Source organism: Prionailurus viverrinus, chromosome E2, assembly GCF_022837055.1.
Source record: "Prionailurus viverrinus isolate Anna chromosome E2, UM_Priviv_1.0, whole genome shotgun sequence".
In the NCBI taxonomy this organism is placed as follows: Eukaryota; Metazoa; Chordata; class Mammalia; order Carnivora; family Felidae; genus Prionailurus; species Prionailurus viverrinus.
In genome coordinates this window covers 15,489,088-15,504,005 of record NC_062575.1, presented here as the reverse complement: position 1 = coordinate 15,504,005, position 14,918 = coordinate 15,489,088, and the positions used below count along the sequence as shown (strand labels likewise).

The 14,918-nt window shown below is 45.2% G+C and overlaps 2 protein-coding genes across 3 annotated transcripts in view; one reads left to right on the top strand and one right to left on the bottom strand.

Annotated features, from left to right (window-relative positions):
* Positions 1-1,340: 1,340 nt before the first annotated feature.
* On the bottom strand, positions 1,341-11,421 carry DHODH (dihydroorotate dehydrogenase (quinone)). 2 transcript variants are annotated; one of them, XM_047836246.1, is made up of 9 exons: positions 11,383-11,421; positions 9,097-9,309; positions 8,777-8,976; positions 6,975-7,057; positions 4,403-4,590; positions 3,620-3,733; positions 2,567-2,720; positions 2,234-2,393; positions 1,341-1,753 (listed from the first exon to the last, which is right to left on the bottom strand). In XM_047836246.1, exons 1-9 carry the CDS (start codon positions 11,401-11,403, stop codon positions 1,699-1,701), a joined length of 1,188 nt encoding a protein of 395 aa, XP_047692202.1. In that variant the 5' UTR covers positions 11,404-11,421; the 3' UTR covers positions 1,341-1,698. The 2 variants fall into 2 exon arrangements, with proteins under 2 accessions (XP_047692202.1, XP_047692203.1); XM_047836247.1 differs by lacking the exon at positions 2,234-2,393.
* Positions 11,422-11,628: 207 nt separating this feature from the next.
* The window catches only part of PKD1L3 (polycystin 1 like 3, transient receptor potential channel interacting), an 83,535-nt gene continuing 80,245 nt past the window's right edge, over positions 11,629-14,918 (top strand). Inside the window, 2 exon segments of the mRNA XM_053447901.1 lie at positions 11,629-13,581; positions 13,583-13,683. Coding sequence (XP_053303876.1) covers positions 13,387-13,581; positions 13,583-13,683 — 296 coding nt within the window. The 5' untranslated portion in view covers positions 11,629-13,386.

Here is a 14,918-nt window from a genome sequence, read left to right as displayed (position 1 = left end):
ATTTGTATATAATAAAAAGAAAAATATCTGGAAACATCTAGTAAGATAGATACAGAAGTTACCTGTGATTACCTGTGGGAAATGGAGTTATTTAAGAGGGAAGAGAGGTACACAACTTTTATTTGCGGGTTATTTTTTTAAAAAGAAAAAAAAAGGGGGCGTTTGGGTGGCTCAGTCAGTTAAGCAGCTGACTCTTGATCAGCACAGAACCTATTTGGGATTCTCTCTCTCTCTCTCTCTCTCAAGATAAATACACATTTAAAAAATAAATTTAAAAAGTTAAAAAAAAAAGTCAAAACAGGTGAACGATCTTTGAAAAGGACAGCAGGAGACTGGCTGCTGGTTTTGTGGCAGAGTGAGCGAACACAAGGAGGGACAGGCGGAGGCCAAGATTAAATGATGAGGCAACAAAACATGTTACCCCTGTTATAGTTCTATGCCTCTCGCAGAGCTACCAAGAAATCAAATTTAGAATAAAAATCTGTACTGAGGTGATGGGAACAAAGGTAATTCTCTGCTGGCTGTGAGGGCATGCCACACATCAACAGCGCTTCCTAGATAAGGTTTCCAGCCCCTCTTCCCCATTTGCTTTCCGGTATCGAAAAGACCAGCGCTGCTCTCTCTTCAGTTAACGACTACACCTCTTTCACATCTTGTCTAATGTCTTCAAGCACCTTGAGAAGCTGTCTGCCCAATGGCACCCCAAGCCACAGATAATAAAGAAGGGGCACAGCAAGCACACTTTCCTGTGATGGGCTGAATTGTGTCTCCCCAAAACTGACATACTAAAATCCTAACCCCCTAGAACTTCAGAAAGTGCCCTTATTTGGAGACAGGGTTTTTACCAAGGTCATCAAATTAAATTGAGGTCAGCGGGGCAGGGCCCACTGCAACATGACTGGGGTCCTTCTAAGAAAAGATGAGGACCCGGACTCACAGAGGGAAGGCAGTGTGAAGACAGAGGATGGCCACCCTCAAGCCCTATTCTTGCAACTCTATCTGTGTTTGAAATATTTTCAAGTAAAGTCAAAAACTTAAATAAAAGTAAAGGCAGAATGAAACGGAGTCAAGCTCCTTGGACCCACAGCTGACCCCAGGCAGCAGAGGCCTAGAAGGCCCTGCAGCACCTATGTGAGGCCTGTGGCCCTCACTGAGGGCTGGGATTTAAATCCAGGTTTTAAACTTTTTTTTTTAAAATGCCTATTATTTATTTTTGAGAGAGAAAGAGAGCACAAACAGGGGAGGGGCAGAGAGAAAGGGAGACACAGAATCGGAAGCAAGCTCCAGGCTCTGAGCTGTCAGCACAGAACCCAATGTGGGGCTCGAACTCACAGACCTTGAGATCATGACCTGAGCCGAAGTCGGACGCTTAACCGACTGAGCCACCCAAGCACCCTTAAATACAGGTTTTAAATGGCTTTATTTTTTCTATGATTTTTTTCCCTCAAATATTTAATGTCCTTGCAATATTAAAGGGATTTGAGTTTAGAAAGACTCATGAATGCAGTTCACGGTCCGACAAGTGATTAAAGAAAGCCTTGTATTGATTCTGGTGATGCTCCTGACTGGGTTTACAGTTGGGCTGGAGGAAGGGCTCTCGTGGTTTGGGGGATGTGGCTCTCCTCTCTCAATCCAGCCACAAAGACCCATCTCATTTAGTGGGGAGATTCCAGATCAGGCTTCTTATTGAAAACATCCTCACCTCCGATGGTCTGCTCCAATGGCATCTGTGATTCTCGTAAAACCCTGTTCCCTGAAAAAAAAGGAAAAGCAATTTTGGCAAATAGGGAAGGACAGGCCCTGCTCTCGCTGGAAGCCCACATTCACCTAGGCTGTCAGCTCCATAACCGTGCCTGCCTGTCTCCCGCAGAGGCGTGCCTCCTGCCTTCTACATCGTCTTCACTCAGGAACCTAGAGGTGTTTCCACCTAGGTCTTCACACTGGGAAAGGAATCAATTTCAAGTATTCACAGCTCCCTGACATCAAGACAATGTTACTGAGCAGGGATGCTGCCAGAACCCCTCAGGCCAATAAACACCATTAATCTTGAATTCCTTGGCCCTTTTTGTCCTCTGTATTAGGAGCAACAGAGTAATTTTCCCCCCGGGTTCTTGAATCCTTTCTGATGAGGAATAAACAGACAGGTAAATAGCATCTCCTCCTCCCTGTGAGTCATCCTCAACTGATGCCACCTTAACTTCACCTGTGTCAAGCCACACGTGGCCCCACTCACTTCAAAAGGGCCTCCAGCTCCCGCTTGACCCTGCCCACCACAGGCGGCCCCCGGTAGGTGAGGGCTGTGTACAGCTGCACGAGGGAGGCCCCCGCCCGGATCTTCTCCAGGGCATCCTGCCCACTGCTGACACCACCAACCCCAATGATGGGGACTCTGCCTGCAAGAAGCACACGTAACATCGTGAGGAAGGGCAGGCAACGTGAGACCCTTAGTTTGGCTTCCCCCTCTCTGGCCCCGGCTGAATGCAGCAGTTCGGGGAACACTGATTCAGATCAAACCCAAGAGCCTGAGCCACACACAGATCTGAAGACACAGGCACCGAATTCTTGCCTTTGGTGAGTGCATACATCTCCCGGATGGTCTGAGTTGATAAATCCCGGAGGGGCTTCCCACTCAGCCCTCCTGTTTCAGAGCGCAGGGCACCCTGGAGGCCGGCAGGGCGGCTCACTGTGGTGTTCGTGATGATCAGTCCATCGATGCCCAACTGCAATGTGAGACAGAGAAAGAACCCTCCAGTGGTGGCACTGATGCAGTCGGAGTAGCTTCCCTGAGGGTGTGAGACAGCAGCCGGGCCAGGTGCCCGCACTACAGCCCCGGGAAGCAAGAGCTATACCAGAGCTCACTATGCTTCTAGAAAAAGGGTCTGAATGAGCCTCAACATAACAGTAGCAGCCATCACATATCGATCACCTGTAATGTTCCACAAGGACAGGATTTAATCCTTAGAACCACTCACTTTAGTCTTGTCCAAGGCCCCTAGGTAGTACATGGTGGAACTAGGACTTGAACCCAGGACTGCCAGATTTGGTCCATGTTTCCACCATTCTCCTGTAACACAGGGGCCTGGGGTAGACTGGAGAGAGTGACAGAACAGTCTGACCAAGACTGACCAAGAATGCAAGCACAAGCCTTAGAGCTCTTGCTGGATGAATGTGAGGAAAGAGACAAGGGAATGGGTACAAGTAAATGACTCATCCAAACATTTGCTTCTTTAAATTTTTTTTTTTTTTTAGTTTATTTGTTTTGAGAGAGTGTGAGCAGGGGAGGAGGAGAGGGAGAGAGGGAGAGAAAGAAAGAGAGAGAGAGAGAGAGAGAGAGAGAGAAAGAGAGAGAAAATCCCAAGCATGCTCCACACTGTCAGCTCAGAGCCCGATGTGGGGCTTGAACCCACAAACTGTGGGTTCATCATGACCTGAGCTGAAATCGAGTTGGATGCTCAACCAACTGAGCTTTTCATTAGATGATGAGTTACATCATGACATATCAAACCAGCTCTCACTACCACAGAAAGGAAGCCACAGGCTAGCCCAGCTGGCCAAATGGCACCCACCCCCGCCCCTCCCAGGCAGTGAGAGGCATCCCAGGGCCTAGCCCGACTCCTACCTCTCTCACCACACTGGCAATATCCTCCTTGTCCTGGGCTGTGAGGTCAGGTGCGATCTTCACCAGCACAGCCGGTTTGCGCGCTCCCTGCAGGGCGTCCCTCTCCTGCAGCACCTAGAACAACACACGGCCAGAGACGGGGACCCTGGAGGCCGTAGCCACAGATCAGCATGTTCTCACGATGAAGCACCAGCGACTTCTCCTTCTCAGAAAATACAGCTCTCAGTTATGCCAAAGACCCATCCCACAGATCTGATTCTCCTGAACAAAGGGATCCCTAAGATTAAGTCCCTAATGTTGTCACTGGTATTGGCTAATATATTAAGGCTTATTGAGACTTGTTTTCCTAAAAGAGATAAGAAGAAAATACTGTCACAAGTACTGTTTGATAAAGACTCATCCAGGGGTGCCTTGCTGTTTCATGCAAATCTTGATCTCAGGGTCGTGAGTTCAAGCCCCACATTGGGCATGGAGCCTACTTAAAAAAAAGAAGAGTAATCCAATTTATTCAGTCAGTGTGCTCGATGCTAGGGACAGAGACAGACAGTCCCTGCTCTCAAAGGGTTTATGGTTTAACACAGGGACAGGTAACCAAGCCATTAATTACTGTTAAGCATAATCAGTGTTATGACGGGATTATAGGTATAGCAAGGGGTCCTATCTGGTCCAGGTGCTAAGGACAGCTCCTTGATAGTGACATTGAAGCTTTTTCCTGAAGAATCAACTGGAAAGAAATGGGTAGGACAGGCTGGTGGAATGGAGCCTGGAGATGTAATTTCCTACCTTGGTCAGCAGGTGGCGCAGCTCAGCCTTTCCCTGAAGGCTCCGTAGCCCAGTGGTGTTCGGACTGGACACGTTCACTACCAGGTAGTCGGCCAAGGGACCCAGGACTCGAACCCCCTCCACGTAGTCCGCAGCAGCGTCCACGGAGGTCTTATTCTTCCCCAGGTTTATTCCCAGTGGTAGCCCCCCTGTAAAGATGGCTTGTCAAGATTTTGTTCCTAAACACCATTCCCTGTGCAACATTTTGAAGATGTCCTTGACTAAACAGCCCACGAAGAGCCCCGTACACCTCCACCTCTTTGTGTGAACTTCCCGGACCAGCCGGCAAACACCATGGAAGCTGCACGGTGTTGCCGCCTTGGTCTTGCTGACCAAGAAGAGGTCACCATCTTTGCGCAGCATGTTTGGGCAACTACTAGGATGTTTTACTGCACTGTGTTCTTTTCCTTTTTTAAAATTTAATGGAAAATGGAGAAATTAGGAGTGCAAATGCTAGCGATAAAAAGTAAGGGCTCATAAATGTAATGAGGACAGTCAGAAATCAACAGGCATGTTAAGGGACAGCTGTTTATTCTCAAGGGCTGTCTGCTGGACTTGAGTGACAGGGTGTGCAGTTGGGAAGAAAAGGCAAAATTAAAGAATATGTATACAAGACTGGAAAATGTTTTCCACTAACCATGCCTAAAATATAGAGGCATAAATCTTTTAGAACTTGGAATTTCAGTTTTCTGAGAAGGGGCTCCAGCTCATAACTAGAGTGAGCACAAGTCCCAGTGCTCCCAGAACAGCCCTCATTGCTCCTGTAGCCTGGGCATAATTATTAATGCCTGCACCCTTCACTCCCCAAAATGTCTCAGTTTGCATGATAAGTTATTATGCCACCCAATTTTAAAATCCATGGAATTACTGACTTGCATTTTGGACTGTTAGAAAAATACATTTTAGAAACATGCTGTGCCTGAAAGCCAGAGGTTGTCTGTACTTGGCTTCTAAGATACCACCTTATCTGCAAAGGTCATTGGTAGGTCAGTGGTGCCAGCTGCTTTTACCGCGCAATAGTTGGGAAAAGACCTGGAGCACCAAGTGAGCTCCCAAAAGGTGTGTCAGGTCACTGGGATCAAAGACCAACATCTAGTGTTGCTAACCACCTTCTCATTCCCTAAACTAGTCACCCTTTTAATCACCAGCTTGAAAGTAAATGAGATTCCCTTGGGGGCGGTGGGGGTGGGGGTGGGTAGCATCCAATTAGACAAAAGCTACACAAGGCCTCCAAGCTTCCCAAGTCCAGCCTCCATCAAGCCAAGCCATTTGTAAGCTGATTCTTCTTTGCACAGATGAGCTGGCTTGAAAGGGAGCCTTACTTTCATGCAGCTAAGGGACCTTCCATCAGCAGTTAGCTGCCCAAAGGGCCAAGACTCTGAAGTTAGACAGAAATTTCTGAATTACTCTATCTTCAAAAGGCACCATAGCTTCTGTCAACTTATGCTAGCAATAAGCTGTCTTCAAGTCTTCTAGATGCTGGAAAACATGAACAAATCTGCTGGAAGATTCTGCTTCAATCAGTGTTAGTGCTGGAGTAGGGGTGAGGGAGGGGCAAGGAAGAAAAGGGGCTAAAGCTCGCACTGGGGACAATGAAAAGAAGGGAAGCAAGAAGGCAGGAGAGTATCACAAGCTATGGAGGTCATATTATAAGCTTCAAAGTTCCCCAAATGGAAAGGTCTGTAGTATAGCAGGGTCTGCTCCTACCAAAGCTTGGAATTTCCAAACAAGGTAACTTCCTTCTCCTAAAATCAGAGATTGCCGACTGCCTCGGCCCTTTCAACCTTACTTCCTGAAGTGAATCCGATGTCCATAGGTTTTTCTTATCTCACTACCAGGACATTTAATGACACTTAAATTCCTGGAAAGAGTTCTAGAGGAAAATGGCCACAGCCCCACACAATCTCAGAAGACACCTGGGAAGGGGTGGTGAGGACAAAACAGAGCTATAGGCACTACATGGATCTGGAGGGAGAGCAGAGCCCCAGAGAACAGACATCGGCATCTCTGAAGGCAGCCTTACAACATGCATGGTGTTTTCTGAACAAGTCATGAAGGATAGTTTCCCAAAAGTCAAGATTAATTCTCCCCGAATAGGGAGGGGTATGATTAATTTCACTTTTCTTCTTGATGCTTCTCTGTATTTACTAATGCTTCTATAATTAACATGTATTGTTTACATAACGCACAAAAGGACATCATAGGAAGACCGAGGAAGATGGAGCTCAAGTTCTGCTCACATCTCAACTACCCACGTGACCACAGCGGGACTGCTTTGCTCACTTCCAAGCGGCCCCAGTTATGACACAACACAGGTTATATAACGAGGGAGAAACTAAGCAAGTCTTTACTAAATTATGAAATTCAGTTACAATCTTGCTGACTGTGATAAAGGCAGGAAAATTCCTGAGTTCCACAGTATTTTTTTCCCTATTGCTCAGTCACATTTACTTCATTAAGAATTCCTGACCTTTCTCCCACAGGTTTCCTCACAACAAATGGAGAAAGGCCTATTAGCACAACCCCACTTTACCTTCTGTGAGCCTGGCCTGCTTCTCCTGTCTGGCCCGCAACCTGTGTTCCACCACCGAGAGTCCGTGACTGTTAAATCCATATCTGTAATATATAAGCAGGTGGGGAGGGGACGAGGTTAGAGCCCTCGGCCATAAGGCAGACACTTTGGAGAGATGGTTTCATGGCCACTTCTATACTTTGGACTTTTAAAAACAGGAAAGAAAAAAAAAATCAGAGTCAGTTTTTAGACTTTCAAGGTTTAAACACCCCTGGAATTCCTAGAAAACTTGCCAGAACACCATCAAACACAGAGGGAAAGATTTAAATTTGCAAACAAGTCGCTCAGGTACCTAGCACTGGAAATAGCCCAGACTCGCCAGGTAGCTGTCCCCCGACCTGTCTGAATCCAACCCACACTCCTCCTCACTTATGTACCCCTCCCCTGCAGCGGGGCCTCCCTGACAACCCATCTTTCCTCCTCCTGCCTGTGCTCCACAAGCTCCCTCCCAGAGAAGAAATCATAACAAATGCCTATTGTTTAAGCCACTTTGTTACTTGCAGCCAAAAACGCTGAACAGATAGAGAGCACCTGTTTTTGTTTACTTCATGAATAAATTGCTCGATTCACTTGGCAGGCGCTTACTGGGCACCCACTCCAAGCCACCCACAGCAAGGAGGCCGAACACACAGGCTCTCCTCCCTCAACCACTTCTCGTTTATGGATTCTGCCCAGTACCGTTGTCCTGGTACCTGCAGTTACTCTGGCAGCCGAATCATCAACAAGTATATTTTGCCTGGAAATTCTGAAGATACCGATCCCAGCCTGCAATGCAACAGAAAGCTCAATAACTTCATCTCTAATGCTGGAAAATTTCCCTGAAATAAGTACAATAAAGCAGGAAGAGCGGCCACCTAAAATTCCCACAGGTTCATCTTCCAGAAGGCCATCAATGGTCCCAAAGATGCCTATTAAACTCTCTCAAGGAGACTCTCAAAATTCTGTTACCAAAAAGCAGACACTTTTTCATTTTCTGGGTTTGCTATAGTGAATACTGCCTAGGGATTGCAAAGAGAAGGGCTTTACACAATCTAGAAGGATCTCTCTTATTAAAAGCAGCTATCCATATGGATTATTAAAATTTCCGGTTTACTAAAGGGCAGGGCTTCACCATCCAGTTCAAGAACTTGTAGCCACATGTGCCCCTGAGCACTTGAAATGTGGCCAGTACACCCTGAGAGAGCTTTAAGTCAAATGCACACTGGATTTAGAAGACTTGCTACCAAAGATGGTAAATAGTTAATTAATCATTTTTATTTTGATTATGTGTTAAAATGACATTCAGAACATGTTAAGTATTTATAATTAGATATAATTATAAATAATAGTTAAATGGAATATATTATTGAAGTGAATTTCACCCATTTCTCTTTACTATTTTATTGTGACTACCTGAATATTTTAAATTACACATCATATTTCTGCTGGACAGTGCTGGGCAAGAGCACTGGAGTAACAATGTGAAAAAAGCACAAACTCTGAAGTCAAATGTATTAATCTCAACCCCAGATCTCCCACTTATATCTCATGATTAAAGATACGTCATGTAGCTCTCTGAGCCCCTGGGGTGTATATGTGTTAAGCTAGAATAATAAAATCTGCTTTTATGCCTCCACACAGGAGATGCTCAACATGGTTCTTGAACATTCCCAATAGCAGAAAAATGTCCACACTGTATGACAGAAAAAACAGGCAGATCTCCCATCGCTGCGCACCCTCCTGGGAAGAAAGCATCCCCTGTGACCTCTGGTCCATTCACACACCTGTTAATGACCGCTTGGTCCTCTGGAAGGCGGAAGACTCTGGGTCTGGGGTTTCCTTCCTGAGGTTTTGGAGTAACACTGCCGATCTCTACAAAACCAAAGCCCATCTTGTAAAGTCCATCCACAGCTTCCCCATGCTTATCAAATCCTGCAGCAATTCCAACTGGATTTCGGAATTTATGGCCCAGGACTCTCACTTCCTAGGGAGAAGGAAACAAAGCCAGGCTATCCTGGTGTTTCTCAAAGTGCAGGCCCCAGCACGTCTGTGTCAGAAGGGCCTGTGGAGCTTGTTAATCAGAAGGTGTTCCAAGAGCACCTACCAGCATGTCAGAGTCTTGAAATGTGGCACGAGGAAGGAGCCCCAGGGAGGTGAAATGAATGGCCAGCCTGTGGGCTGACTCCGGGTCCAGCAGCCTCTGCAGAGCTGGCATCAAGTGTTCAGCATAGAAATGTTCATCCCCCATGGCCGTCAGGTAGGAAGTGAAGAGAAGTCCTCCGCCCCCCAGGATGACCACAGCATCCTGGGCCCGCTTCTGAGGGGGAAAAAAAGAAAAAGGCCCAATGGGGCCAGACTGCAGTAACTTCTCTGAGCCCTATACACCCAGGCACACAGGACATAATGACATGTGATATGAAGCGATATCCCTACCCTTCTGCAAACACTGGTCTCCTTCATTTCTAGTCTTGCTCACACATTGGTCTCTACTTTCAGAGGCTGTATCCACACTTCTGCTGACCCACACTTGTCTGGCCTTGAAGGACTCTGGGCCAGAGGCTTCAAAAGAGGCGGTACTGCCCCCTGGGGGACATGTGGTAGGCATTGTGGAGGAATGCTAATAGATTTAAGTGGGCAGGAATCTGTAAAGGTAGACACCTGCACTGTTTTAGGCTGTCTGACAGATGAAGTGTCCCTGTCCTGCATGACTTTTGGAGATACTACTGATATTCAGTATGTTAAAAAAATCTATTCATATTATTTGAGCCTGTATTCCACCACACAAACACCAACTATGTCATGCACAGTTTTCATATGCATTGACTTTTCCAGGAATGCAGTTCCATCATAAATTGAGAGATGACTGCACTGTGTTGCACAGAACGTTACTAAGCCTTCCTTGTTCACCGTTCCAGAGATCTCAGGAATGGTATAGTGCTTTGTTTGGGTTTTGACAAAAAAAACATACCTGAGGCGCTGGAATTTCCAAATAGAGGCTTAAACACCTGAGTCTCTCACTAAGTGAGTCATGCCCAACATTTACATACCAAAATACATGTTATTTTATTATGAATTCCTTTAATGTCTCCTTTATATTCCAGTTAGGACATTATGCTAATCTTTTAAAATTATACGTAGATTACATTATACATAAATTCCACTTCAGGATAATAAAAGCAGTTGCAAAATATTTTTTTTAAGGAGCATCAGGTCTTATTGAGTCAAGAATCACTAATCTAGTTTTGGGCACCAGGGTGGTTCAGTCAGTTGAGCATCCAACCCTTGATTTGGGTTCAAGTCATGATCTTACTGTTCGTGGGATCGAACCCCTGCTTGGGCTTCTCTCTCTCTGCCTCTCTGCCCCTCACCCACTCTGTTTCTCTCAAAAACAATCCTACTTGAAAAGTGGTTCATAGTTATCACTGCCAGATGATGAGTCATCAGTCAGTCAGTCAGTCATCTGCCCAACAGTAATCGAGCACTCAGAGGTGGGCGAAACAGTCTCCGCCCTCAAAGAGACGACAATCTTATAGACAGTCATTAATCAATGATCACGCAAATATGTAACTGCCAATAGCTATGAATTAACATGCGGTTATAACACACCCCAACCCAATCTCAGAGGTAGAGGAAGGCTTCTTTGAGGAAGTGACTTAAAGCTTATGTCCAAAAGATAAATAGGAGTTAACTAGGACGCGGTGGGAGGGTATGAAAAAGTGTAAAGGCGCTCACAGTGGCACAGGGTAAGGAGATGCACCCAAGAAATGGGGGAAGGGGAAAGGTTTGTCTGGAACCAAGGAACAAGGCAAAGCACGGCTTAAAAAGAAGCTGGGGAGATAAACAGAGACGTTGGGCAAAATGAAGATTCGGGTTCTCCCTCAACAACTTGGTGGCATAATCAGATTTGCCTTTTGAAAGTCACTCCCCGTTGTCGATAAAGAACAAGTATTTATTGTCTTGCTTCCAGTCTCCAGCGGATTGTAGGAACGCTCCTTAATGTCAACAAGTATCTGAACACAGTTACATAAGCCCCCGCCCTAAAATTTCATCTAGAAGGGCTGGGGCCATGTTTTAGTGTAACTTCACTGCACGATGGATCCTGCGGTCATGTGTTCACTAAACGCCCGTGTGCCAGGCTCAGTAAACGTTTGGCCCACGTGCGCTGACACAGACCTGCATCTACCCAGACAGGAACGTGCCCTTGTGCACACTGGCCAAGCACACGTGTAAATGCACACGCACGTGTGCCTCCAGAAACGCACAGACGTGCAAACTGGGCCCACGATCTCGGAACCGCACTTCGCCTCAGGTTAGCCCTCCAATCTGCTTTAGCCCCACTCCTCGCCCAACTCCTGGCTCTGCTACCGCAGAGCCCGCTTTCTGAACTCACTTTCAGCAGTCTCCACGCCATGCTCCTTCCGCCACTGGGCCCGCCTCTGGCTTATTTCCATTGGAAGAGATGGTGGTGAGCCCTCCAATCACCGCCCCTGCAGCTGCCACCTCACCAATCGCCAGACAGGAGGGTGAGGCGGGCCTCCCAGCGGCCGAAAAGGCCTCGCTCCGCCCCGGAGGTGTGGCTAGACGCTGGTGCCCGCGTGCGCAATCACGGCAGCCACGCTCCTTCCGCCCGCCGGAGTCTAGGTGTGGGCGCCGCGCTAAGCTGTGTTGCGATACACTCGGCTTGGGGTGGTGTGCGTAGCTGTTCTGCGGCTCTGCGACCTCGGCGAGAGAATGCGCATAAGTAGAGCTTCAGTTCTAAGCAACACTGTCACCAATATCTTGATCATTTAAGTTGAACATGTGATATGCTTGCGCTCTAGGTAAAGCAGGTATTGAGACCATATATCAGGCACTGAAAAAAAGGTTGGAATGAATTACGGCACTGTGGAGTTGACCTCAGAGAAGTTTCCATCAGCCTCAGGTTTCACTTAAAAATGCCTTAGACGTATGTATGTGCGTAAGTATGTATATTAATGAAAGTGTTGGGAAATCAACACTTTGTTACAAAGTCTTATAACACCCAGAACGATTCCATTGCAGCGAAGACTTAGTGGACTCCTAGTCAGAAGCCTTCCAAATTAATTGGACACTCTTTTTCCTGCCATTTCAAGACTTTTCCGTTTTCTCGTTTCCCTTCCCACTGCTGTCTCCACAAGTGCCCACCCTGCCCCACCCCCAGAATTATTTCTCTTTATAAATACTTTCCTCTTCTATGCATTTACTAAATCACATTGGCTTCTCCTGGTATGACCGTTTCTTCTATCTCAATATGGCCACGTGCTGGAAATAATTTCTTTCTCATCTGAACTTTTATAGATAGATATATGCTGTACCTGTCCAGTGACACTGTCTTTATTTAAACTACAATTGTTATATCTTTTTTCCCCTAACTAGACTGTACACGTTCTGAAAGTAGGGACCATACCATATTTATCTTTTGATTACTGCAGTGTTTTTCAGACTGAGGGAGGTGTATTCTTGGAGTATACACTTAAGAGAATTGTTGATACTAGTATCTTTCCATAGTGATTTTTAAAGGTAGTGTAAGCATTTAGGCCATTTGGATAACCAACTGAACCCTGAAACCTACCATGCTATGTCAGTGCCCACAGTTATTTGTATTTGTTATCACATTTTGGTGCCAAGAAAGAAAACTGGCTAAACTAAATGATAGATGTGCCACAGGTGCAAAACAAATGACATGCTGTATGAACAAAGGTTTTTCAGCAAGCTAAATAAAGTGGTGAGAGAACTGATTTTTCCCTACAGCATGAAATAGCTTGTGTGCCAAATCAAAAGAACCTGTGTGGTCATAAGCCAGTACAGTTTTTATGTCAGGTAACTGTTTAGTTCAGCACGTTTTCATTTCATTAGTTTTCAGTTCTGTTTGTATTAATTTGTATTCATTCGTTCATGGTTGTGTAAGAGCTTTAGCATATAGTTTATGCCTGGTTTTATGGCTGAATGTATTTAAAAAACAAAATACAATAACTTAGACACAGCCTGGGGGTCTGCCAGAATGGTTTCCTTTTAAAAAACCACACAATACTTTTCTCAATTTTTAGCAACTCTGACTTAGATATTCATCATCTTCTCCTTTACAGCTTAGGCTTAGCAAGTAATTAGCTAAAAGCGTATCTGGTTGTGTAGACACAGGTGGTGGTGCCCTATAAAGACTCGTCGTTTTATTGATCTTTGCTGTTTGTTTTCAGCTTATAGGAACTCCACCTGGGTTCTTAAAAACACACAAAACATCTTTTATCTCCTTGACTAATTATTCCCTATTCCTAAAAGAATAATACTAACAAATATGACTAACCCACTAAGAACATTTTTAAAGGACCAGGCAGCTGCTGAGCCTCTGCACTGTTGTTGCTCATAGTTCACAGAGAAAATGTTCTTAAGAGGAAGAATCTGTCTTTGGTTATATGTCAGAACAGGTATCATTCTGGGAAGTGAGCTAAATAGCCCAGAGCAACATGGTAAAAATAATTGTTATCAGCTTAACAAGTTTCACTGTAGCTTTGAGGAAGCAGAAAACTACTGCTGTGTCCAGGGAGGACACCTTGCTTACACTTGGAACCGGGAAGGTTCGGGATCTTTTCTGGGACTTTCTAGAAGAGAGGAGTAAGTGGTGGATTGGACAAAATCTCATGCTGCTGGGAAAACATCAAGAAGAAAAACAACCCAGGTAAGGCTCTGAGACTTAGCATGTACGAAGGACACTTCCTTGGGGCACCTGGGTGGCTCAGTCAGTTAAGCATCTGACTTGGTTTCAGCTCAGGTCATGATCTCACGGTTCATGAGTTGGAGCCCCACATCAGGCTTGGTGCTGACAGTGTAGAGCCTGCTTGGGATCCTCTCTCTATGCCCCTTCCCTGCTCATGCTTGCTCTCACTCACTCTCTCTCTCTCTCTCTCTCTCTCTCTCTCTCTCACTCACTCACAATAAATCAATAAGGTTAAAAAAAATGAAGGGAACTTCCTTACTTTGACTCTGGAATAGGAGTAAGAAAAAAATTTAAATCTTTCCACTTTTGTACACAGAAAATCTGTTGCTTTACTTCATTACCACAGTTCTTCTGGAATATTTACACTTTTGAGCTTCAGCCTTTGAATTGTCTGTGTAGCAAAGATGATGAGTTTTTTTTTTTTTTTTAGTGTTTTATCAAAAGGTAACATACCTGATCTTTCACTACAAGTACTGTGCAAGTTTCTGAAGTGGGAAACCTTTTATAGCCACTTTTTTCCTGGTAAATACTTCTTCATCACTCTTGGCTCCAAGTTTCCTAACTCAGAAACCAGGAGAGAAATTATTTGCCTGTTATCTGTCTTACAGAGATATTTTCAAAACCATGCACCATAATACTGTGATCTTACAGAAAAATCCAAGGTGCAATTATATCATCATCGTCTTCATTGAAGTCTAGGTAAATTAATACTAAGCCTGGTGATAACACATAATATATGAAAAATCTATACTATGTGGAGGTGAGGTGGAGAACAAAGGCAAAAGAAATATAGAAAATATTAAACTTCTTTAAAACTTGCAGCCCAGCGACAAGTACGACACTTGAGACAGTCTGAGTGACCTTCCTCCAGGAGGAACTGCTTCAGTGTCCTCCTTAACTGATTCAATGTTAGTACTTTGCTAGAGGCAAAAGGCAAACTTAGCTCAACCTCCAGGATCCTGTAAGTCTTTAACATATAAAAATCCCTTTGGAAACTTCCTTTATCTCTACCCCCAACCCAAGATACATGTTAACAATCATCTTGCAAGCATATGGCCCACTGATACACATCTGAAGGGTCTCATGACTAAGGTCTTGATTGCTTGGAGACTTATTCTGTCCCTAACCCCCTTCCGGTAGGTAGGGAGGTAGATAAAGTCAGTCACTCTTCATTATATCATATATAATATAGTATA

What these genes read in the sequence shown, in the direction of transcription:
- DHODH (XM_047836246.1), bottom strand. Translation starts at nt 11,403, where the DNA reads ATGGCGTGGAGACTGCTGAAA. An exon ending in GACCAAGCGGTCATTAACAG is followed by an intron (nt 7,058 to 8,776) that starts GTGTGTGAATGG and finishes TATATATTACAG; the next exon opens with ATATGGATTTAACAGTCACG. An exon ending in GATGTATGCACTCACCAAAG is followed by an intron (nt 2,394 to 2,566) that starts GCAAGAATTCGG and finishes TGCTTCTTGCAG; the next exon opens with GCAGAGTCCCCATCATTGGG.